Genomic DNA, 26,857 nt, shown 5'->3' on the forward strand with positions numbered 1-26,857 from the left:
GGCTTTCACTATTTACATAAATTGACAGCATTCAACCTGTTTTTGAACTGGCTGCTTATTTGTCTGAAGGACTACAGATGAAAGATGGGGCAGTGCCCAGATGTGCAGAAAGGTAACACTTCTTCAAATTTGTTCAATTTTCTCCTCATGTTTTGGGGTTTTTTAATTCAATTAAAACATTTTTAAGAATCTTATCTCTTTTAAACTTTGTTCTAACATCAGCAATTTGTGAGGTTGAAACCACTAATTGAAAATTTCCAGACAGAGATTGCAGAGGACTTACCATCTCTTTCTTGTCTTCTTGAAAATGGGCTTTCACAAACATCTTACCCACAACATAGGGAAGGGCATTTTCTACAAGGTCCACACATTTATCCCACTGAGGCAGCAAAGTTGTAGTCCCATGGATCACCTGTTGACAGGGGCATACTGTTTAAGAACCCACACGTGGTATAGGCCAAAGAACATTTGTCAAAAAAAGCCACCAAAAGGAAACATTATTGATACTTTAGAGTTATTTCTATTTTCATCCAATGTGATGACAAATACTTTGAACACTACAAAAAACCTGTTTAAATGATTTTAAACTTAAGAACAGGATAATGATAGCAGTGACTTAGAGAATTAGTGCTAATGTTGGACTAATCTTGGTATTCTTTCTGTGTTAAGTAGAAAGACAATTTCCTCTAGGAAAACCCTGCTGTGAGGTATCTCCTGAAAACATTTGCCTCTCCTCTGACAGGGTGAGAAGCCTAGGGAAATTGTCTTCATGAAAATTGGGAAATTGGGTTAGTCCTTATGAAACACCTCCTGCAAAGCCCTCCATTGCTATGAACTAATAACATCTAACACAGATGGGTACGTGTCCACACCTTTTTGTCATTTACTTGTCCAACTACTTTTATGGTAGTTTGTGTATAAGAGTTGCTTTCAGTTCCTTTCCCAAATGAAGCATTTTCAGGAGAAAATAATCATCAGTTTGAATCATCAAGAGCACTGAATATGTTTGTCTCCCCCCAAAAATAAAAAAAAATCAGTCTATGTTGCAGTAGAAAGATGTTGGTAGGACAAGTTGCATATTTTACTAAAGGAATGGTATAAAATACATACTTTCAGACTCTGATGATGTCACCATAAATAAGCTTCAAAAAAAAACAGTCAATGGCTAACACAACAAGGAACAAGGCGAAACAGAACTCAAGAGCGCTTGCTGCCTTGGTTTTGATTTCTCAGAGGAAGAATGTTATTACTGTGGGTGCTTACCCAGCTAACATTACATTACCCATCAAGATCTAGTTTGTGTAAATAAATCCCGCACACAAGATAGGATGTGGGTCCATGGAAGCAATAAGCAGTGCTGATTTTAAAAAATTTCATTATTTTCAAGGTTCAAAGTGTTCCCTTTCCACGTAAGGAAGTTTTTAAACTTTTCCACAGAGAACAAGCCCAATCCCAATCCCAGTCCAGCAGTTAACACCTGAGAGCTGTGTAAAGGCAGAGTATAGTCAGCACCAGACCAGAGCAGGTGGGATATGGATTTTGGCCTCTCACAGATTATAAAAGCCTCTTAAGCACCAATTTTGCACTTTCTGGGCCTTTTCTTTTTCCCCATTATTCTCCTCCTTTGAGCAGAAGATTAAATGTCCAGCAAAACTGAAGGGTTTGGATTTATCTTTTTCCAATAGGAAAAGATTTCATTGGAAAATTCCAGAGCAGCTTAACCCTCAGCTATTGAAGGTGAGATATTTTGGTAGTTCAAAGATTGATTTTCCCTATCATATTGTCTGTAATTAAGCATAATCAATGACTCACACTTAAATACACCAGTGAATTGCATTTCCAAATGCTTTTTATTAATACTGTGTATGCAGTAATAGATTTTCGATGGCAAAGAGTACATTGCTTCTAAAAGAAAACCCTATTAGTCAAACCAATACATAATAAGGTGATATTTTTTCTAAACAGAGCCAAATTTGACAATCAACTTCTTTTCCAAATTCTTCAACCTTTTTACGTAACATAACAAAACACTCAAAGAAAGGTAAGAACAGAAGTGAAGAAAATTTCTCTCTGGGGTGAGAGTAAACCTGCAAAGGAGTTTTTCCTGATGCAAGGGGAAGAAGGGGAGTTATGGCATTAGTCATCAGAGCTTGAAATTCCTTCCAAAGGCTATGAGTATGCATCAACCATAGAAATAGTCGGGAGACAGAGCTGGCTTTTAGACTGTGACATACTATTATTACAACATAATAATTATAATTATTTTGAGGGAGGCTTGACTGTAAGGAGGACATAAAGGCAGCACAGGCTGTGAGACCAATAAAAATAGAGCTGAGAGGAATAGATTATATCTCACAGCTGGTTTATTGATATTTATGTTACAACAGCCAACAGGAACTCCCTCAAATGGTCCTCCTAATATTAATGTACCACTCTAAAACACAGTACTTCAGGTAGTAACAGTGGCTATAAATAGCAGGTTTCAAGCCCTCCCAGTCAATTCAGAGCTTCACGACACAATTAACCAACCTCTTCCCCAGGTGCCACTGCACATTTACAAGGTCTCAAAGTGCCACTGCAGAGGAGCTGCTGATAGTTGCTGATGTGGTACTCAAAGCACTTTCTCTTGAGTCAGCAGGTTTGTCCTATTTCTAAACCTGAAGTTCTTTTAAAGTCTCATCATGTATTTTTCCTTCTCCTTGCAAAGATTTTAAGGCCCTGGTGCCAAGATTTCTACACTCAAGGTATAAAAGCCACAAATAGAAAATGAGAACTGGTGAAAAAAAATAGTCTGCTTGTGATGGTTGAGACTGACTGAATTAATGAAACAACGAATGTATAAAATACATCCTTTCCTTTAAGGGTCACTTTTATCTCATGGTCATATCTTTTTAGTAGCAATACAAAGTTTTATTCACTTACCTGACAAGGGGTTGGTGGGTCCTTTTTATGATTCTAAAGTGTCTCTAGTTCTTCATCCTTTGACTAGACAAATCTATTCAACAATAGACTAATCCAATGCCGTGCAATCCTTGAAATTCCTTTCTATTGACCTGTGAAGTCTGTTCCACTGAGCTGTTTACTCCAATTAACTTTACCTATTAACTATTAGCTACTGCTGTTTACTTCACTCAACTAACTCTCCATCTCCAGGTCCCAGGGGCAGATAACAGGAATGAGCTGCTGATTCACTGCTTTTACTGTGCTGTAACTTTCACAGCCATTTACATGGCCAGTATTGTTTAACTCATCCATCAGTGACTTGGAGGAAGGGCAGAGGCCTCCTCAGGGAGTTCACTGAGGGCACAGAGCTGGCAGGAGTGGCTGATACCCCCAGAGCTCTGCAGCCCTTCAGAAGGGCCTTGCCAGGCTGGAGGGATGGGCACAGGAACGGTCTGGAATTCAGCAAAGGCAAATGCAGGGCCCTGCACTGGGGAGGGACAACCCCAGGCACCAGCACAGGCTGGGACTGACCTGCTGGAGCAGCTCTGCAGGGAAGGGCCTGGGGCTGCTGGGGGACAATGAGCTGTCCATGGGCCAGCAGTGCCCTGGAGCCAGGAGGGCAATGGGATCCTGGGGGGCATCAGGGAGAGCACTGCCAGCAAGGCAGGGAGGGGATCCTGCCCCTCCACTCAGCCCCAGGGAGGCTGGTCTGGAGTGCTGTGTCTTGCCTCAGGACAAGAGAGACCTGGAGATCCTGGAGTGGGTCCAGTGGAGCACAACAAATATGATTAAGGGACTGAAGATCTCTCTTACAAAGAGAGACTGAGGGAGTTGAGCCTGTTCAGCTCTCAGAAGAGAAAATTGAAAGGGGACCTCATCAATGCCTAAGAATATCTGAGGAGGAGGTGCCAAAAGGATGGAGCCTTTTGGAGGCTCTTTTCTGTCATGCTGAGCAATAGGACCAGAGGCAGAAACTGATGCACAGGAAGTTCCAGCTGAACGTGAGGAAGAATTTCTTCCCTGTGCAGTGAATGAACACTGGCACAGATTGCCAAGAGAGGGTGTGGAATCTCCTCCACTGGAGATGTTCAAAAACATCTGGGCAAAACCCTGTGCCATGTGCTCTGGGATGGCCCTGTTTGAGCAGGGAGGGAGGTTGGACCAGATGACCCCACTGTGATCCCTTCCAGTTTGACCCAATTCTATGACAGCCTTGATGAGATTATTAATAAGCACTGAATCACTTTAAATTAGATTTCTCCCTAAGCTTCTGTGTCCCAGAGATGTGACAGCAGCCAGTTACCATATTAAAATGCACAGTATACAATTAATGTTCCCTTTCAGGATTTTTTGTGGCCATTATGTAACTCAGTGTAATTCTGTATTATGCCACATGCTGGCTGATAGCCAGCATCAATCTATTTTACCTGACTAGCAAGAAATGTCCCAGGAGGGGACACCTACAAACTTGTCACTGTGGTTCTGACAGCCAGTTTATCATATTTTACATGAAGAAAATAGCATCTTTAACAAGACTATTTTGAATATGATCTCAGAAATACAAGAGGCTGCCTTTCCTGTGTAGTTTCCATCAAGCTATTGGAGTTTATTTTTAGGTATGTGATCAACACAGAATTATTCCAGTATTACTCAAGGAAAAACAGTATAGGTTCTTCAATTAGTCACCTGCATGCCTCACCAAGGAAGCCAGAACACCCACACCTCCTGCACTGTGCCAGTCTCCTACTGTCAGCCAATTTTCATAATGGCAAACAAAGTTCACCATCCAAAGGGGCTTAGACAGAAGACAAAGTTCCATTCAGTTTCAATTTCATCCTTGCTTTACTTAAGAAGCCTTTACACTGCCCACACGATTACCAAGGTGGCTTTCTATTCAAGGTTCACTTAATCAAATGTATGTGTTCTACATAAATGCCCATATTACTGAACAGATAATTAGTTCTGCTTTCACAGCTTGTGGAAGTTTTCTGGTTCTGCAACCCCAAGCTGAAAGGCACTTGATCATCTTCTCTGTGGAAGTGGCTGGGTACTCTTGTGCTAAATAGACATCATGCGACGTTGGCATTAGAGCATGAGAGAAGTTTGAGCAAGCTTTAAAAAAGTGAAATCCTAGACTTCTCTTTTACTAGAGCTGTATTCACATGAGGGCAAACAGTAGTTTTCAAAAAGTTTAGATTTTGGTCAAAAGGGCTTGGCCTGAATGTCACAGCCCACATAACCTACTTCAAGTTTCTGAAAAAGAAGACCAAGTTTTTTAAAAGGGGATGTTCTAAAACCTCTTGAACATCATCCAAAAAACTTTTCTGTTTTAGTGTCATATTAGTTCTTATAAATGTCTTAGTGTTATACACAAAAATATGTATTCCAATTGCTTTAGAAAGTGTCTTCAAAAGAAAAAAAAGAAAGTTTATTCAAGAAATTTATCCAGCATGGAAAACATTTTGTGTTTTGCAAAGGTATAAACTTTAACATATATGTAACTATAAGGGAAACCAACTGTATCAACACTAGGACCCTTGTAAATGCTATGAAAGCAAATCTTACCCGAGAAAATTCCAGCCACCGATACTGAAAACGTCTGCTGAGGTTAAATAACCTTGAATAAACCATCCTCCACACCAGGTAATTGGCAAGAGTCCTGTCAAATCAAGCATATTTTTATCAGACATGTAAACACATATGAAGTACCACAAAGCACTCACAGAAACAGCTCTACAAACATTTTACCTGAATGGTGGAAATTTCACCTAAAAAATTAATGACTGATGGCCAAATTGATAAATCCCAATTACACAGTAGAATCTGTATGATTCCAGCCATTTAACATATAATTGTCCCATAATAATAATCTTCGAAGGATTATGTATAACAGGTCCATCACCTTGTACATCATTTTTAGATAATTTCTTTTTTCTAAAAGGCAGTTTTCATTTTCCTTGGAAGTGCCAAGAACTGTGTTATAGTAATAGTGGAATCAAAGTTCTATCCAGAGATTAACTGTTTTTTTCTTTTATAGATCAAAGTGAATGTTATCTCCCCTCATTAGTAGGGCACATAAATGGTAACAGAATAGATAACGGTCCATCCCATACACTCTCATTATCTCATATTTGTATCTTTCATTTGAAGTTATCAATATGCTTTGAAAACTTCTACTATTCACAAAGTTATTAAAGTATTACCATTCCTATTTTGTCAGATGGATAACTGAAATACCAAAAAAAGAGAAGTGTCAGTAACAAAAATCTTATAAGAATTGAGGCTGAGAGATCAAGGAAGAGCTTGTTTAAAATTCCTAGGAGATCTGGAATCCATGCCCCTTTTCTAAAACTTTGGGCACCTGACTGGAGGATTTATCCAGAAATTGATCTCTCTCCATGTTCATCAGTGGCTGCATGAGCTAAGAGTGCATTCTGAAATATTCAAACAGTCTCAAAACAAGTGCAATTCAAACAGTCTCAAAGCAAGTCCAACAATGGCCTACACTTCTTATCCTCATCTTCTTTTATAGATGACACATTTTTCAAGGATAGTCATTGCTTCAAAGCTAGGATATTCAAATGTTATTTGTTCCCCACGGGGATATACATATTATTTTTGACAGGCTATAGACTTCTCTGTAGGTAGGAAAATGGCTTCTATGCAAACGAGAGTGCTGTTATGGACTGTCTGAACAACTCCCCCATCTCTAAAACTCCCATTCCTGCAATCTCCCACTGCCATAAGTGTGGGGCAATGCAGCTGTTGCTGCAGTGTCACTCCATTAGCTTCACTCAGAAGCACATCCCAAGCAGTTCCCTCCTCTGAATCATAACAGCTTGGAAGCACACTTTGTGGGCATGCTGCCTTGACAGCAGCATTTGCTTGAGACATAACTTCAGTTTTGCCTCTAACTAAGCTCCAGTCCACCCACACAAAGCCTCAGTTAAAGATGTGTTGTTGCACCTCTCATACTGGGTATACTCCCTCTTTTAGTACACAGATATACTCTATAGTGCACCTAAATGCCCACAATAATTGCAAAACATATCTGAAAAGGATTTTTTAGCATTAATAATATACATTTATAAGACAGTATGTGCCACAAAAGCCAAAATAGTTAGCTCTGTTTAGATAATCATACCATCTTGAGATAATGTTTAGGGTCATTAAAAATTCATTTCAACCTAAGAAATGCCACAAAGCTCAGATTTTTCCTTAACAAGTTTCTGACAATGTGGAATTTTCTCACTCAATGACAAGTGAAGCACCCTAAAAGCACTCAGCTCTCATTGTTTTGGTAAATGACATGAACTCCAGAAACCTCACAACAATCTGCCTCAGATATTTCAGCAGAGCTGAAGAATATCCAGCTATAGCAACTTCTGCAGCATTTACACAAATCTCACAGATTAAAAGGTTAAAGATTTGCTTCTAATCAAAAGCCTTAGGTAAAATCCTTAGCTAAATAAATCGCTATCACACATCAATTTATATTACAATTTTGTACTTAATCACCACCAAAACCAAAATCAATTCTCTTCTGTGTACTTATTTTCACACAGCAATGTTTGTCCTTATGTTTGAGGTGGGGAACCTCTATCAAACTGGTAGTGAATGAAAGACTGAAATTCATAAAGGCTGGGTCTCAAAACGGTGACTTATTGAAAGACAGTAATTGTTGGAGTCCAGGGCAGCCCTCTGGGCACCCTGGATGGTCACAGACCTTGGTAGAGAGGCCTGGGGCCCGAGAAAGAGGGTCTGGGGTCTGTGCAGGGGGTTTGCCTGGCACAGAGCCCAGGAAGACACAGTCTTTGATTTTGGTCCATGTGAAAAACATCCAACAGAGAGAAGAATTGCAAGTCACAAATGTGTGACAGAGAGTAGTGTAGTTTATCACTGTGTAGAAGATTTTGTAGTTTTGGATTTTTAGAATGTAGATGCAAAGGGACAAGATGGAGATTTTAGGGCAGTACCCTGAGTTGTTCTTCTTCTCCCTTGGCATCCATCTTCTGCAGTGACGTGGGCACAAAGTAGTTTCAGTGGATTGGGTCAAAGTAGAAATGACTCTGTTAGTATAGGTGATAGACATTGGCACAGAATTGTAAATAATGGTACGTAGTTATCTGTATAAGAGGTAGCAACCTCCCATCACGGGGGGGAGTCACCTCGTGTCCAAGCTGCTGTGAACATCTTGGCTGGACACAGAGAATTGTAAGATAAGAACTAATAAACAACGTGAGAAACCAAGAAAACCGAGACCTTGAGACTCCCTTCATTCTCGCGCTGCACTGAGCTCAGCACAGAACACAGAGACACAGAGTCAGACAGCAGACCCTAAATCCTTCAGAGGTCAAGAGGGAAAATCACTCCATTCGTGCCCACACAAACCACCAGCCTTGGAATCTCGGGTGAGAAAAAACCAGATTAAACCCGAGAAGTAATATCAACAAGAATTCAGAAATGTTTTTGTCAGGTATAAGTAATGAAGACAGATGACAGTTGCAGGAAATATAATTAATTGGGGATTGTTTTAATTTGGGAGGGAAAAGGCTGACACATGCTAAAACCAAGCTGTATGGTGAGACAGTAATAATTCCAGATTGTAACCAAAATGAATCTACAACGCAAAAAAATCCCAGGAAGGTTCCACTTGAATGCTTATTATTGGGAGGGTGGGCAACAGGTGGAAAGGTTGAGGGGGTTTGTTGTCACGCGTTTGAAGTGCAGGGTGCTTTAGTTTGTTTTCCAAAACAAACTAAAACAGTAATTTATCTGAATTTGTTTACCTATTTGGGAGATGATTATTTTACATTTTAGGCTAACTATGCAAACTTCAAATAATTTGGTTATTGTCAGTTGGCTTAAAAACTGACACTTTTTGCTGATAAAGTTACTACTGTGCAGATCTTGGGGTGATTTTTATCCCAGTTTCACAAATAAATTCACTAAGGCTCAGAGAAGTTAATCTCAACACAGGGAGCAAAATCCAGTACACAAATAAAAGATAAAACTCCTCTATGCTCTTTTGATGAGACCAGACTATTTGTCGTTGTAAGCTTTCAGAAGAGTACACTCTATTTTAACTTCCAAACGCCAGTTGCAGAAAGTGTAGGCTGACTTTTAGGCAGTATGACCCTTATTGTGACACACACTCCCAAAGGAAGTGGTAGAGAGATTGTTTGCTGGGACAGTTAAAATTAAACCAGTACTTATGAATATTTACTAAAGTACTTTCTGTCCTGTCTGAGAATAAAGTAGGTTGCTCATGTAAAATTCTTTGAGTTTGCAGTATTTTAATCAACAGACATGGTAGCAATTAAAGAGGACAGATTTAATATGAGATAGGTAGAAAAATTAATTGATATTTTAAGAAAAAGATCTCTTTCATAAATTTTTTATCTGTTTGAAAAATGTATTCAGAATTGAGTCACGAATCAAATTATAAGTACTGAAAAACTTTTGCCTCTACTGCTAGAGGCACTAATTCAAGACAAATTATTGTAACTTCTCTAATTTTTCAGATGGATACTAAGACCAGAAAAGAGATCTAGTGCCTCCATCCATCTCTGAAGAAAATTTGTGATATGCTATATGAATTAGAGTTCTTCTCAATTAATAGTCCCATACTGCAAATATGTGGGAAGGTAAGACAAAGGAAAAGGAGGCTACAAAAAAAAACTGGAGAGGGACATTTTACAAGGACATATAGTGATAAGACAAGGGAGACTGGCTTTACACTGAAAAAGGATAGGTTTATCAGCTATTACGGGGAAATTCTTTACTGTGAGAGAGATGAGGCATGAACATGTTGTCCAGTGGAGCCGTGGATGCCCCATCCCTGAAAGTGTTCAAGTCCAGGCTGCTCTTGCCCTTCAGGGTGGGTCATCACAGTAGGGCTCTGAGCAACCCAGCCTAGTGCAAGGTGTTCCTGTCTGTGGCAAGGATGGTCAAACAAGGTAATCTATAGGATCTCTTCCAATCCAAACCATTCTACAATTCTTTGAAACTAATTATGTACGCTGAGATCTATGAAAATAATAAAGCTGCTTCTTTCAACAGCTGCAAAGATCTCCAGAAAGGATGCAATTTAGAGTATCCTATTTATGGCTCACATAAAGCACCAGCACACAGGTAACAGGGAAGGGATATAAGCTCCTAATTAGTGCCAGCACAGTTCTATCTCCCCCCTCACATGGCACAGCTGCACTGGAGCTCTGCCATTGCTCATTTACATCACGGTAACATACACACCCCTCTTCTTCCTGTAACAGAGATAAACCCCATTAAAAATGAATTAGTACACCAAAAAGCTGAAAGAATCCCTGAAGACCTCTTACAAAGGTATGACTTACTTCAGCACCTGACATGACTAAGGCTAGCTAACCCCAAGCTGATGAAACCTCCTGCAGGCTGGTTGCTGAGCCTCTTGGGCAGCTCACTGGGGAGAGCCCAGTTCCTGGGCTGGAGTCACAGCAGTGCCCTGGCCTGGGGAGTTCAGACCAACCTCTGACCACGCTGCTGCACCTATTGCAAGCTCCACACAGTAACTTGATTATATGCAGTTAAGTAAAATTCTTCTAAATTCATGTTACAACATGTCAATGAGCTCTCTGCTAGTAATATTGACCTGTGATTGATTTCACAATTCAAGATTGCTCAGAAGGTTCTCCATGGGAGAAATTTTTAATACAAGGATTGTGAGTCCATACAACTTGCCACCTCCAACACAAACTGCTTCTGTAGCCAGAGTTAATTTTCACTCCATTCTTTCCTCCACCTGAAACAAATTTTATGAAATATTTTACCAGATCACTGGGACATGACCCATATTTTTGTGATATTTTAAATAGTACCCAGGCTAGCAGAGTGCTCATTCAGGAAGAGGATACACAAGGCACTGGAATAAAAGTATACTTTAGGGATAGCCTTGTAAATGAAAAGAATATGAACTTGGTGGAAGTACCTGCTTTACCTAATGACACTCCATCTCCTGAAATGATAAGATAATTCCCATTAAAAACACTGAAGCAAATCTAAAATTTTGAAATGCTTTTCTAGGAATTTCAGGTCTAGATATTTACAAAATTGATTAACAAATCAAATTCATGTTTTTTACATTAAATAAACCTTTAAAATGTCATGGAGAATGACAAACGAGATTACCTAAAAGAAAATATCCTTGTTAACCTTTCAGGGTTCGCCCTACAGGGAAATATTGAGACCTCATTGGTAGGATTTCACATTAAGATGATTTCCTAATTTTATCAGGCCAGATAGCAAGGTTACCTCTGGAGCAGACTCTGACATTTTAAGTAATGAACATTATCACCTAATAGATAAACATAAACTTGGTTATTGTGCCTGGGATGTCTGGATACATTTTACACTCAAGAATTGGAAGCCTGCTTGGGTTCAGTTTAGCACTATTTGCCATTTCTAACATTTTATGATGCAAATTTCTTAGGATAAGACTGGGCAGAAAATGCCTAAGCCATTAACACCTATAACATATGCAGTGTGAATATACCAAGACCGTTTTTGCTCACCCTCTCCCCCTGATCTGTGAGGTCAGAAACCTGCTCTTGAGCTTTGCTAAAGACAGGCATTGCAATTATTTCTGGTCATCACTCCAGACTCCTTCTGCCATGACATACAGGCTGGCTTAACTTCTCTTGAATACTCAGATTTTCCTGAATAAGAAACTAATGGAAAAAGTCTCCAGGTATTTACTCTGTAGTTACAGAATGTTTTTGCATTTAAGTGTATTCGTATGTAGGGAATAACTAATTCCCTGTCATCTTGCTAGATATGCATCCTCTAAATCACGCATTTATACCCACTAATGTAACAAACTTTGAATTAGAAAGCAGGAACAGCCCAAATAATTTTAAAAAATTTCTTCAATAGATTAATATTGGTGGCAGTAATCCTACTTATCTGAATCTTTTTAAGAAAGAATATTTGATGGTCTGTAGGCAAATCAGTAATTTTTCTTTTTCTTATTGTATGATTTGTGTGCTGTTTTTACAGGCACTATGAATTAATATAAGTATTCCATCACTAGAGACACAGAGTGACAATATAATAATCTTCGCATTTTTTTTTCCTGAAATACATTTGGTTGGTGGCCATACTGTACAATCAGCAAAGACTCATATTTGGAAACAACATCTTAACAAAATTTATTTTAAAGTTCAGTAACATGCCTCAGAGAACAAATTATCACAGAAATCCCTTAGATGTCATCAGTAAGGATGTTTCAAATGGGGTGTCACGTTTTCACCACTGCCCAAAGCTGTCTTGCTTCCCTGTGCAAAGCACATCTACCATGTTTAATCTGAGCTACCTGCATTTTTCCACCATGTTCTACAGGTGTAAAGAATTTCCCAAGATACAAGACCCTATGCAAGTAAAAGATGCTGAATGCATCTAGAAAGAGCAGCTTTATTGCAACCTGTGTTAACCATAGAAGAAAGGTGTTGAAACTGAAAATTCTCCTGCTGTGCACAAGGTAATACCTAAATCCTCATTCAGACAAAACCAAACAGACTGTTTGCCTAGAGACTTGATTCCAAGAATAGCTGAAACTCATGAAAAAAAAATAAAATAGAAAAAGCCCAGAATCTGATGTCCCCTTACAAGTGTGGGTGAAACCATCATAGAATCCTTACTTTTTCCTTTCATTTTCTAGTATCCTGAATAAATCTTTGAAGTACTGGGGAACACGGACAATCACATTTTCTGAAGGACCTATATCTTTGAGCTCAGGATAGAGTTTGGTGTCAATCACCTTCTTGATGTATCCCAGCCAGTCAAACTGCAATGACAAAGAGAAGGCTGGTTAAAGCAGATTATGAAGAGAAATTATTTATTAACTAAGTTATACCTTTTAAAGTAATGGTTTTCAATGCTTTACTTATTAAAAACTTAGAAATTATTGAACTTTGTCATTACATATGTTTTCAATCCTCATTAAAGTTGGAACTGCATTTAAAAGAACATACACTGTAAATGAGCACACACATTCCTAATGATGCTTCTTTAACATGCTGCTCTGAACAGTAAAGACAGTTTTAATTATATAGGTCAGATACTAAAAGAATAATTTTTCAATTATCCCCAACCAACCTGTGGAATCATGGCAGTAAGCTCCGATATGTTCATTTTATTGTACATCACCTCACTTGTTCGATTTTCATATGGAATCATGATCTGGTGAAGAGAAAAAATGCACAAAACCATCAAAACAAGGTTTATCTTTCAGGGACTCTTATGTCATTACCATCCTTCATAATCCCAGTGCAGAAATATCTCACCACCTGTTTTCCAAACATTTATGGCATTAACTTCCATTTCTGAGGATTGCATTTAACTAGAAGAAATGGAACATAGTTCCTTTTATGTTTAACTCATCACTGGGAAATTTAATGAGCTGCATGTCTTCTTTGGACTTACTAGACTGATCTAGCTCTGATTATGCTAAGGAACGACATGTTAATCCATAAGAGATAAAAGTACAGGTTGACTATTAATACTTATTCATTCCTTCCTATCAAGTAGAAGCCAACTTCAGATTTAATTAGTCAAATCTGAGATAGGTGCATCTTCATAACTGGAAGTGCATCTCATGTCTTGGATTTGAATGTGTTCTTGCTAGGGCTTTACTTCACCTGGGGGAACAGCCAGATACACACAAGTTTCTCCTCATTTCACCCCATCATCCTGATTTCCATAGCAGAAAACCTGAATATATAGGCCAGACATGAATAAAGCATTCCTCAACCAGGCCTCTCACCTGGGTGACCAGAGGAGCCAGATCTCAAGTTCCTCAGCAAAAGAAATCCTAAATATGAAGCAAGTCCTTTTAGAACTGACAAGAAGGACATGCAGACTCCAAGACAGCCCTATGGTTCATAATAGTAAGACAAAGTACAAGATATAGCTCAATATTTTCTCAGTGTTCAAGAGAAACAAAAATTTCCGATGGCAATTCCAGCCCTGCTGCAAGGGAAATGCTACACAACAGGCTGTGTGCTGGGCAGACTAAAGGACAGAGATTGACGCCAGACTAACCAGACAGCTGGCACTTCTCCAGCCAAAATTCTCCAGTACGTGTTTATGGTTTTAATATTGCTCAAGCCATAGAGGAAAAAAAATTCACTTTCTTTTCCCTTTCTGCAAATTTCATTTATCTGAAAAATCTTTAAACACTTCTTGCAGCCATTTATTCCCTTCCTCTCAAAACTTTCCCTCTTTCTCCTGTGATTCAAACTTAATAAAAATCTTTGTACACAACAAGCTCTCTCAAAGCATGCCACTCCTTCCTATATCCAAAGTATTCTTGCTGCCTCTTCCTGAGCATAGAAACACTCCATTACATATGTTTACTTGAAAAAATGCAGAGGAACACATGATACAGTAAAATCTCCAGTGACAAACAGGACTACCTCCATCACAGTAAGATGCTTATATAATCATTGTTTATTAGGGTTTATGCAGCAATCCATGTCCATTGACTCATGCCTAATATCTGGACAGATATTAGGAGGATTATTCTTACTAAAAGAACCTATAAGCAGGCATGGCTTGTTGCATAACCATGTGCATTACTGATGCTGAGGGTTGTTACATGATCCATGACATTTTACATAGCAGCTTCACTTACATACTTTGTGGATTAAAGCTCTGTAAGACACTTGTTAAGCAAAGCATTATGGCTACCAGAGCTAAGGATACATCTTCTGATGCCATCACTCTTAGACAGAAGAAATATTTACTGTTCTTCAAGTGTGCTGGGTCACAAGCAAGTATTTGTGCCTCCATGCTAAATAACTGAAAATGAATATTGGGCTTGGCTTAGTTATTTGACAAAATTTCCTCCCTTTCAGCAGAGAGATGGAAACACTGATTGGCCACTGTTGTGGGTGGTCTCACTTCTATACAAACACCCCATTAAGAAGCATCCTGTAGCCTGCAACAGCAGAATCCAGATAAAAGACATCTGCTGCATCACCTGTCCCATGCAACAGGTTTCTCTTCTAACAGGAGACCACCATTTCACAGGGATAGCTTATTTCCTTGCCAATTTGAAGGAATACTCAGCTCAGCTAGCAGTTCTGCAAACCAGCATCAAGTCTGCAGCCTTACTTTTGGTGGTTTCCCAACACTGAGGCCAACCCTTCTCTCTAGTTTTAGTAGAGGTTGAAATGATAATGAACTTGCTTCCTGTAACAGCCACACTGAAACAGAGATATAGAGAAGCAAAAGCACTCCTTCAACCTGCAATAATCCTGTGGCATAATTTAAAACTCCATGAGGGAAGAAAAATTTAACCAAGTGTCAGAATGAAGTACCAGATTTAAATATGCTTAGCTTCGCTAAATTCAGTTGATCTCCTAAATCAAAACTCATGAGTTTTTCATCCACTTTCCAAGACAACTCCAGGAACGCTTCAGGAGCTAAGGGTGGTACTGCTGTAAACACCACTCTCTCACCACCAAGATCCAATATCCCACGTCAATCATGCACTGCCTTTAGGCTGTTCCACAGAGAATCAGCCCAGTCTGCTTCTTAAACAACAGGGTATTATATTCTCAACACAGGTGCACAGCAGGAGCTCAGATTCTACACAGCTTCAAAATTATAGAATCACTTAGGTTGGAAAAGACATGTAAGGTCTTGAGTTATGTCATATTTTTCTAGCTGCCCATGGGTAGCAGTGAATTGATGTAGATGCACTGCAGCTGGGATATTGATCTCATCACCTTTTCAGATGGGACTATCCTCAGGCACTTCCACAGTTTCTAAAATATCAACAATCCCTGTATCTCTGTTGCCATATGGATCTCCATCCACCTCCATTGAGGTGGCACACCACAGCACCTTGCTAATAATACACCATCCCTCAAACATTGCCATGCCACCCCCAGGCTTGCCTCTGGTCAGCCTGGCTGGTATTATGTTTTAAAACACCAAGGTATTTGGCTAAGGTTTTTCCCCTGAGAATAAAATTTACAGTTTAACAATTAACTAAGGGAGAAATATTATTCATCCTTTTTTTCATCAGGATGTGCTCCTTTCTTTCTGCTTCTAAAATCCCTATTGCTAACACTGTTGATATAATGGCTTTCCATTTCAGTAAAGGATTATATTAGATTACCAACCTCTGCTATTTTAACTTCCAGTTTTAGAACTGATTTCATATCAGATTCAGCTCGAGAGGCGTTTGCACCCAGAAGCACTGCTGTATCAACCATGAACTGCAAAAAGGCATCTCGGTACTGCAAAGAAAGAGAAAGACTGAAATGACAACAGGATTCTTGAGCAGAGTTGTAGCAATAGACCAGAAATGCCCAGCTATGGGAAGGAGTAGACTACTTCCATGCCTTAGGAACCAAGGTTTTGCTTTCCTTACTTTCAGTGCCAAGCAAGTTAAAAAGGAGAAATAACACTGTTAAAAAATACCATGCATGACAGAGATAACTGCTGTGGTTCAGGGAGTACAAATCTCAGGAACTGTAAATGACAGTTCTGGATTAGACTATCAACTTCCAGCTCTTACAAATGGATTAGACACAATGTGTAAAAATGTACACCAGTATTTTAGGCCAGCTAATACAGCAACCAACATGGGACAGAAGTACTTGTATACAAGTGCAAGCTTCATTTAGGAAACTTTACAAGAGTATTTTGATAGAAGTGGGGTTTTCTGCTACCCTGCAAAACCCAAATCCAAACAAAGCACAACCTTTTCTCAGTTTGGAACTCAATGAAACAAAACCAACAATGAAAAAAGATGAGGGGGAAAATGGTGGCTCTATTTTCCAGCTGACAATACTTACAGATTTGGCCTCTGTGGTATTTTCTAGGTAATCCTCTCGAGATGACAGAGAGAGGCTCGCTTGATCAAGCTGTTAAAAACAACACAAAGTAACATTTAACAGCTAGATTCATCAGATTCAAAGATAAACTGACAAGAAACTTTGGAAGGGTTCATATTTTTATGGCAATTACAGCAGTTCTGTGCAAATGTCTAACACGGCACCAGTCTGAGTTCAACAGGATTTTAAAACAACAGGAAAATGCTATGCTGTGCTGACAGGTATTAACTAAATCACATTGCTGTGATCTGGGGAGCCTCAGATGACCTCTGCTATAGCTAAGCCACCTAAAGAAAAGAATCACAGGTGTGATTTAGGTGTTTAAAACAGCTATATCAGTGAGTAGGAAATGCAAAAGAACTGGGCCTACAGGATCAAACCATTGGTGCTGATGACCATGCATTCATCCTATGCCTGTTTCAGGGGTACAAGAGTCAGCTTGGGACCACACCAGCCTAGTGTGTGCACCAAATGCCCCTGAGGTGCTGGAGCATGTGAGCTGCTGACTATCTGGGAAGCATCATTAGGTTTTTTTGACTGAAACTGAGGTTACACTTTTGAGCTTCACCCTAGACCAGCACTGGGTGATGTACTCAGTCTTTTGAACTGATGAACTGAAACTGAAGTGGCTACCAGCCAGGATTGCATGCACAGGATATTGTTATGTCCCCAGTACTTTAGCTAAAGGTGTGTAGTAGTCCAGATGGAACTTTGACCTTCACTTATCTTCTCCATCTAAACACAAATCAGATTTTCTGGTCTACATTCACCCTAATATTGGAATTAGGCCTGAAAGTTTGAGATCTGCATTTAGTGTTTTGAGGGAAACATCTACATGGGAATATTTGCATACTGCTTCAAATTCCTAACCAGGAAAAACTCAGTGCACAGCATGTATTTTATAATAACTACTGGCAACTGAGATTTTCCAGAACTTTTCAAAGTGATCAAGTTAGGTTAGGGTACAGAAGCCAAAGCTGAAAACTTTAATCAACCAGCTTCCAAACTCTGAATAAGATACTGATTGGAGCAGAAACAATTGCTTTGACACTCTGAACATTTTTGGTTTGATGTTGCAATTGTTTTTAAAAGATAAGTCTAGTGACAGTAGATTGTATTTATTAATACAATTCATATAAGTATTTTTTAATCTAAATACTTTAGGTAAAGTGATTTATATTTCACATTTTCTACACATAAGAAACAAATAAAACTTAGAATTTAAACTGAATAAATAAATGTAATCTTTTCCTCTACTAGGTGATATTCACAACCTTTAAAATATACCATAAACAAATAAACCACTCTCAAAAAGGAGTAATTGTGATGCTTAGTGTAACTCTCATTTTTTGTAAAACAGCATAATTTTCTTTTCTCAGCACAATGATGCAAAAAAAATCCATACTCTTATGCTTTTTGTGCGTGTGTCTTTGCAAGAGTTAACTTCATGTTATTTGGGGAATTTCAATTATGTGAGTGTTACATTAAATGCTCATTCAAATTCCCTGGTCTTAAGAATAAGATTTGACAGCACATTAAACCAAGAGAGCACAAATATGAGAAATAAACAAAAGAAGTTAACCGACTGCTTCGGAAAAAAAAAAAAAAAAAAGATAATATTGAATGCTGAATAAAGATTTATTTGGAGTTTCCACTTCTTTTATGACCTATTGATGATTTTGCAATGCTGAACAAAAAGAATTTTGCAATAAAGCCATTTTCACAAGCAGATTGAAATACTCTGTGGTACATCTACACCCCAGGGAATTTGTTAAAACATGGACAAAGTCAAGCACTGGCTGATGCATTCTGCAGATCAAGGTTCTAATCAAATTAACATCAGAATACCCTACAGAATGGTATGTAATTCACAGCATGTAGTGCTTCAGTTAGATATTTAATTCCTAGGTGCCCCTAAGCATAGCAAGTGAAAGTACTGCTGGTTATTAATCATTTCCAAAAGACCAGCAGTGAGAGTGTCCCTGCCCAGCCTTTTGCTGACAGGTGACTTGAACTGAAATATTATGACAGGAGATACCGAAATAAACATCTCCCTGATTTTTCTGCTTTAGTTCTTTTAAGTGAGTCTCCAGTTGAAAAAAAACCTGACAGGATCTCAACAGCATTGTAGCAGAATGACATCTTTAATACAGCTAACTCTTGATCTGCTGTTGGCTATCCAGAAAATGTCCTAGAGATGGGGAAAAGTTACCCTTCAGCTTTATGCCAGTTAAATGCCTCAGTCAAAAGACTTGTGGAAGAACTGACTTAGAACTGACATCCACTGCAGCACCACCACAGTCCGTAAATACATTGTATTCTTGGCTACATTCCTACAGCTAGCCAAGATGCTAGCAAAATAGGGATCATAGATCCTATTTTGCTGTGATGAATGTCATCATAACTTTCTTATTTCCTTATGTTTCTTCTTTCTTGCCTTCATGAAGTATTTTCTTGTAGCCACAGAGGGAGGGTCTGCTCTGGCTACTCATCTGAATTCATTCTTAAACAACAATACATTTGGCCCAGGCACTCAGTCTTGCCACAGTTATATAATTTTATCTGGAGTTTTGGCAGACTACAGGGAGGCAACATTTCTTGAGTCTTTTTCTTACTAAACTGTTGTGCAATGCCATGCACCATTAACAAATTGGTAATGTTTTGGTCTAAAAACAATAGCATTTCAGGGAAATGGTAAATTCTCTTATTTCATGTTTAAAAGCACTTGGGATAAATCTGTATTGGGAAGTGCTGTATAAGCACCAGATCAAGTGTTTCCATCTCAAGAAAAACAGCTCAAGTGCAAAGTATCTGCTACTGATGGACCATTTTTCATCCTCACAGATAAAAACCATTCTTCATGCAATTGAAAACTCATAAGCAGCATCAACACAGAACTAGATATTGGCTTCTTATTCTCATGCACATAGACCCTGGCTATTGGTCTACTGGACATTTTAATTACTTTTTTTCCGTTTGAAAGAAGAAAACCTGTACAAAAATACTTTTCAATAGCATGTGGTTGCTAGTGGCTTCTACATTCCCATAAACTGGCACCTACCTACATCTGTAAGTAAGTAGATAATAATGACAACCATCAAATGTAAACATTTGGTATGTAAACATGTTTTTTTAAAAAAGAGACCATAAAATACCCTGCAAAGTATTTCTAATACCCCTATTAGAAATGCTGCACTGTACCTTCAGGATGTAGCGATTGGAGATTTTGTCATCAGCAGCCACATACAGACGGATGAAGACAGAGCTGCTGTATTGGCCACGAAGAGTTGCCAAGGCTTGGACTAAGCTGAACCTCCTTTCTGACCACAGCCCTTCAGGTCCAATATTGGATTCCAGCACAGGCCAGCGGAAGGGTGAATGCTTCAGTATACTTAACAGGGGTTTCACATCAGCTTTTTCAATTTTATCTGAAATGTCAAAGTGTGACAACAATTACATTCCAGACAATTCAAGTGCAGCAGCAGCCACACAAGACAAAGATTTATTGGCATCAATTGATTTCCAGGCAAGGCAATCACAATAGCTGAAACTCAAAGCCTCTGCTCTGCCTGTGAGCACAGCAGCATAGAAATTCAACCCTGTTTATCTGTATCAAGAAAAAGAGAGACAAGTCAGTGCCTATGAAAAAAGGCAAAGCCTGGAATTAAGTAAATTTTTAAAACAAGCAAACAAAACACTTCTTGCTTAGGAATTAGCATAGAAACTTCAGTGGTTTTGGGGAGGGAGGTTATTGATCATAACCAAAGCCAGAGGTGCAGCATCTGAGCACCAAGGCTCTAGAGCAGGCTGTCTCACTTGCTGGCAGTCAGACAGGCCATGCTGGAAGAAAACTGCAGGAAATAAATCCTGAAAGAGTCAGAAGGACAAAGGGGACTTCCAGGCTTTCTTTCACCTGTGCAGCTACCTAGGAGTAGTGATGTGTCCCAAATTAGTGTACATTACCTTACAGCAGCAGCTACAAGCTGAGGAGACGCACTCTGCAAACGTGGCTAACTTGCTTAACATGCAGATACCAAAGCTAAAGAGTCCAGGGCTGTCTATACCCAGCCCTGGGGTAGAGTTCTGATTAAACAGATTTAGAGAAATGTAGAAGGTGATGAGCAACAGGCTCTTGAAAATGTCAGTATGAGAATTTCATCAGAAGATTCCTCTGATTTACTAACCTCAGGTGCTAACCCCACAACCCTGGGGCACAGTTTAACATCTTTTTGAACAGATAAATCTCTCTTCACAGTGCTGACAAGCAGAGGTTTCTCTAAAACTGATTTCTTGTGCCTGGGTGTACCTCAGTCTCAGTAGCCAGCTTCAGGTGTAGAAAAGACCCACTGCATTCAGTTAAATCTGTATCAGCAAAATCCATGCATCTGCACAGAGCTTTACAGAGCTCTGCAGAGAGATAAAAAGCCTGCCTTTATAAATGCAGGGAATACATCTATGCCCTCCTCAAATCAATCCACTTACTCTCATTCATGCAGGATGCATAAAGGATCTTGGCCTTCTGTACAGCTTCACTGTCTCGTCTTTTGCTGATGGGTTTCTCTAGCAATGCTGAAAAAAAAATAATTTTTTTCAATACTTTGGAAAACATAGACACTGTTTGCCTGTTTCAGCATTTGGTTTAATTAAGTATGAGGCTCCACGTGTACTTTCTTAAGCAGTAGCACAGACATACTTGCACCTTTTTCAATCCCCAACAGAGACGGAATTTTTATTTATTTATTTTTAAGAGAACTGATACAAAGCCAAATGACAGATGCAGCTTGTTACTCATCCTCACAACCAGCTACCCTCAGCAACTGAGGTGACAGGCAGTCGTGGGGTGAGGGTGAGAACCAACACACAGGGCAGGGAGTCAGGAATTTTTTTCAAGTGGCTCAGCTTCTGGTGCTGGTACGTTACGAAATCAGGACCTAACTGAGAAGGCTACAGGATTCTACATGAAAGCTGTAAATCAGCCATGATGCAGCTGCAGATAAAAGGTACTGTGTCTAAATGTAGAGGCAGATGAGCTTCAGAGAGATGTGAGCTCAGGTGCTGCAGAGCACAAGCACTTCCATGGCCAAGAGAAGAAGGTAACTCTTGAGCACAGCACATGAACAGGGCTAGAAAACTCTATTGGACCTTGTCTGGTTTTGCAAGACCCAAGCAGGTCCTGCACAGCCTTACCTTATTGTTACTGGGACCACTGGAAGGAGTGGCTGGCATCAAGTCCCTCCTCCTGTGTGCTCAGCCAAAGCTAAAAAGCCTAGAAAAATTCAAGACTTCCTTCCCTGCACCAAAGTACCACCCAGGGCTCTGGGTTTCAAATGAGCAGAGACAGCACAGTGCAAATATGCTGAGAAGCATGCTCCACACAAAAAGGAGAACAAAGTACAATACCAGAGTCCCAGAGGCCTGTGAATGCAGAGAACCACTGACACTGAACACCAGCCATGGCAAGACCAAACAGCTCCCACATACAGCTGGATCGAGGTCAATGCAACGTTATTCCTCTGCCAGGACTGGCTGGGGACATGCAGAGTACTGAAGAGGTGGTACTGTCATGCAAAAGCAGCACCCTCCTGCAAACAGTGGCAGCTGCTCACTCTCCAGCCCTGCTCTTCCAGCCCAGTTTGCCAGAGTACACCCTGCAATGCCTCCTCTCCTGGGAAGCAAAAGGTGTGACTGCTGGGTTCTACAGCTGAGAACAGCCTGGGTTTGCACAGCTTGTCTCAGTATTAGTTAGGAGCTTGCTGCTTGAGGCAGGATTTTAAAGCATTTATTTCCCAGAATTTCCATAGCACCCTCAGGAACCAGCCATGCTGTCCCTCTTAGATACTCCCCTCCTGAGCTCGTGTGAGCACTCAGGGACCATAATGCAGACCTCAAACTGTTTATTACTTTGTTACTCAAGGAATACCATAGTGATGAGCAAATGCCACTTGTTCTCTCCCTCCAATCCTTTTTCTCCCCAAACAAACAAACAAAGAAACACCCCATTGCCCAATTCTTTTGCTTAGACCCTTAAAAATTTAATGAGATTATTCATTTTTAGTCATAAATAAGATATTTCCATAAAAATATTTCTGAAGAGGATAGCTTTGGTTTCAAATCCTCTAATATTTCCCAATTTGTTAAACACAATACAATGCCAATCATCAATATACATTTTCAGTATGCACAATTTTTAGCAGCATAATCAGACTCATTTATATTTTTAAATGGCATTTTAAAAGAAATGATAAATTAATCCTCCATAAAATTAAGGATGAAAAATTACCCTCCCATTAAAGCCATTACAATAATTTCTGTCTTTGCCAGTGAACTGTACAACCACGAAATTTTGAAGCTAATAAAATCCAATGGCTAAAGCTCAAGAGAGAAGCAGATTATAAGAGCCAATAAAATCAACTCTAGAGATATAACTGCATCAAATTGTGTTAAAATCAGACCTGGTGTTTTCCCATCAAACTATGTCATTATTGTGACATCTACCCCACTTCACTACTGCAGAGAGTGAGGTGGGGTAGATGTTGCCAGCTTGCTCAGATTTCTTTTTTGAAGACAATTCTCGGTTCAGATAAAATCCAGGGATCAAACATGAAAGAAAGACTTAATAAGATGCTTGAATCCTGTGGACACTGAAATAGGGGGTATGATCCATGGCTGGTCTTTAGGCTATGGAGGTTTCCTAGTTTTAACTCTGAGTCTTCAGAAAGATTTAGAGGCTCAAACTTGGAGTACTGTTCACATCCACATGATTTCTACATTAGCTAGTATAAAATCCAAATACAAGATTTGGAAATTTGCTTCTTATTTAGCTCACAAATATATATGGATTTTACATGTCCTTGAGTACCTAATTCTCAAAGATGAATAGCAAGAAAAGGCAAGAGCACAGCATACTGACCAAAGATATATGCAATCAATTAGACGTTGTTTATTCGTGGAAAGAAACTCACTAGTGTGATTGAAATCAATGTAGGCCCATCAAGCTCTCTTTAAATTAGCAGTATTGGGTCCTGTGAGTAGCCTGGCTGCAGCTGCAGGCTCTGACAAACCCACTCCATCCAGAGCATATCTGTTTGTGTGGGTCGATGCACACTGCTCTCTACAGGGCAGCCGTTGGGAGGGCAGCAGTTCAGCCTCTGCTTTCCCAGGACTCTGCAAGTTGAGCAAACCTGCCCCAGGGCCATCCCACATTCTCTGAGCAGTGCTTCACCTCCTGACACATGACATGGATTTCAGGCTCTCATCTACAGTAAGGGAAATGCCAGCCAGTGACACATGGAGAGCAAATTCAGCCCCTCTGAAAAAAATCACCTGAACTATAGCTGTCTGGGAGAATTGTCTTTCCACTTTAAAAAAGTGCAATAGCTTCAGATATTTTCTGTTTTGACACCAAGTGTAAGCAAAACCTTTGGTATCTTTCAAGGGATAAGAAGAGAAGGATCACCAAAGACCAATTAATGTTGCACCTTATAAGATACCACAGATTTGCTGTTTAGTTTTTTACTTTGTCTTTCCAATCTCCAACTCTCATGTCTCACTAAGGAACTGTGTGTATTCATATAAATCCACTGAGAAGTTCAGTCTGATAGGCTTTCCTTAAGCACAGTTTCCTTAAACTTTGACCTAGTTAGGGAGAACAGGGCTACCAACATTTTGACTAAAACAGCTCATTTAGCACTGAGAAGGACATTGAGCTTGTTATTAGAGCTGTCTTGCTTGCTTGCTTTCTTGTTTTTTGTTTTCTTGTTGCAAACTAAAAGTTCTAATTCCTTAAAGCAATCTTACATTTTAGGATGTCAATCTTTTACCTCTAAAGAAGAATTGTTAGGAATAGGTTTCATCACATTAGGAAATACACATAACTCCAACAATTTTGAAAACACACTCTTTAAATAATAGCACATTTGTCAGCTCTCAATTGAATGATACAGTAGACATAGAATAGCAATCTGGCTGCAGAGGCTAAAAAGAAACCACAATCTAAGCTGACTTCCAGGCATCTGAAAAAGCACAGAATTGTTATTAACATCAACCAAAATTTAACTATTTATTACTGCTACTGAGTTATACCACTGCAAAGTGGAATATCATAACCAAAAATTACCAGGACAAACAAAGTGAACCAGCATAGCTTAAGCCAGCTGAATATACAGTTTGGATCCCATTTCCTTAGCCAAATATCAACTATACATTTGAATGACTTTTTTAGCAAAAAGCTCTTTTTCAATTACATCTTTCACCTTCTTCACTTTTAAATTATTTCCAAAGTCATTCTCATTGGGCTAAAAAAAGATCTTGGCCTCTATCACTGACCTCAGCACCTCATTGTTTGTGTTTCCATAAGCACAGCATGCCCCAGTGCAAGATTTATGTTTCCCTTCACATACAACTTAGTTATGACAAGTGTCAACACCTATTGTCAATTGCACTCTGCAGTTCTGTAATAATGTACCTCATCTCACTAAGCAACTACCACTTGCACAATCAGAAACTGATTAAAGGTGTTCAAAATATCCTAAACTTCCCGAGGTTGCAAATGACTTAATCATTCACTTTCTTGTACCAAGGTGTTGGGGGGTGCAGAAGTTCCCATTGCAGTCAAGTTTCTTGAACTTCTGTCACCCCACGTCAGGCAGGTTTGCATCATTGTGTTCCCTGACTCTTGCATAAAACACAAAGTCTCCGCATCACCAGCAAAAAAAACACTCCATAGCTGGGAGTGATCTTCACTTGTCTGAACTGGGGATGCTCAGATATACAGTCAAGGAAAAAAGGCACAGCTGGGGGTGGGGAGCTGGGATGGGAAGGAAGAGAGTTTATATTGAATTGCCTTCACATAGTTCTTTTTCAGGGCAAGAGGGCTAAAAAAGGCCAGCTTCCTGTGGTTCACTACCCTTGAGTAAATAGCAATCATCTGCTGTTAAAAGTGAGAGCAAGGCACATTACAAAGTAAGCTTTGCATGTGTGTTTATTTAACTGCATACTATTCTAAAGCTGCTAAGGATAGTCTTGTGGCTAAGTTTTACCTTTAATCTTACTTTCCATTTCCAGCCCTTGTTGATTTTCCAGCCCACTGTCTTGCACAGCTTCACTTTGGTTTTCAGCCACCATGTTTTATTTATGGCACCAAGAAATCCCGTACCTTTTCTGCCTCTGACTTGGACTGCATGAAAAAGGATTGTAAAGCCAGATTTGCAGAGAATAGAAACATGCACTCCATCTATTCAGATTAGAAATATTGACTCGATTTATCAGTGTCCTGATCAGATTGTATATATATTGTATGCTATCAGACAGTTTTCTATAAATATATTTGAAATCCTGAGAAATACTATGTTATTCATGAGGATATTTCCTATTCTAGTGGGAAAAATAAAAGTTTTCTCTGCACTTTACAACCCTGGATATAGAGAAATCATTCTGTTAGTAAAGACAGTAGCATTTTTTCCAGTAGTTTTTTGTCCTTACCCTTTTACAAACATTTGCTCTGTGTGGAAAATGCAAGCTCAAGTGTTTGCACAGTGATATCTGACAATGCTCTGAAATATATTTTTATGCTTTGTATCTTGAAGAAAAAACAACTCAATGTGCAAACATCCCCCAGGGTATATGCTTGGACTGTAAACAAACAAAAATTATACAAGAACCCCAAGGGACATCCCATTTCCTGGAAAGTTGTAACCCTAGAGGAGTGAAAAGCTAGAAGCAGACAAATAATTCAGCACGAACTCGCAGGGCAATGTTAGAACAGACAGGAGTCTTGGACTGCAAAACCAGAGAAGTATCAAAGTGGGGAGATGATCTTAGTGTGTACACAGGCTGGTGAGACAGACTGGAACACAGCCTGCCCTTTGGCTGTCTGAATTGTAAAAACAATGTTGGACAGTTGGACAGAGGGCAGAAAAATAACAAAACAATTGAGTTGTTTCTTTGGAGGGTGTAGCTTGAGAAATAGAAGAGAGGGACAAAAAAGCATGCAATGAGGGCACATGTTTTTTCTCACAAGAGATGTGAAAGGG

The 26,857-nt window shown here is 39.4% G+C and overlaps 1 protein-coding gene across 2 annotated transcripts in view; it reads right to left on the bottom strand.

Annotated features, from left to right (window-relative positions):
* Nucleotides 1-26,857, bottom strand: part of PHEX (phosphate regulating endopeptidase X-linked) — a 104,191-nt gene that overhangs the window by 60,926 nt on the left and 16,408 nt on the right. For both annotated transcript variants that reach the window (XM_083855407.1, XM_083855408.1), the window contains 8 exons: nucleotides 21,309-21,395; nucleotides 20,028-20,254; nucleotides 16,788-16,856; nucleotides 16,110-16,226; nucleotides 13,075-13,158; nucleotides 12,618-12,763; nucleotides 5,509-5,602; nucleotides 284-412 (listed from right to left, as the gene is read on the bottom strand). In XM_083855407.1, coding sequence (XP_083711533.1) covers nucleotides 284-412; nucleotides 5,509-5,602; nucleotides 12,618-12,763; nucleotides 13,075-13,158; nucleotides 16,110-16,226; nucleotides 16,788-16,856; nucleotides 20,028-20,254; nucleotides 21,309-21,395 — 953 coding nt within the window. The remainder of the gene's footprint in view (nucleotides 1-283; nucleotides 413-5,508; nucleotides 5,603-12,617; nucleotides 12,764-13,074; nucleotides 13,159-16,109; nucleotides 16,227-16,787; nucleotides 16,857-20,027; nucleotides 20,255-21,308; nucleotides 21,396-26,857) is intronic.

Source organism: Zosterops lateralis, assembly GCF_965231275.1.
Source record: "Zosterops lateralis genome assembly, chromosome: 2".
Lineage (NCBI taxonomy): Eukaryota > Metazoa > Chordata > Aves > Passeriformes > Zosteropidae > Zosterops > Zosterops lateralis.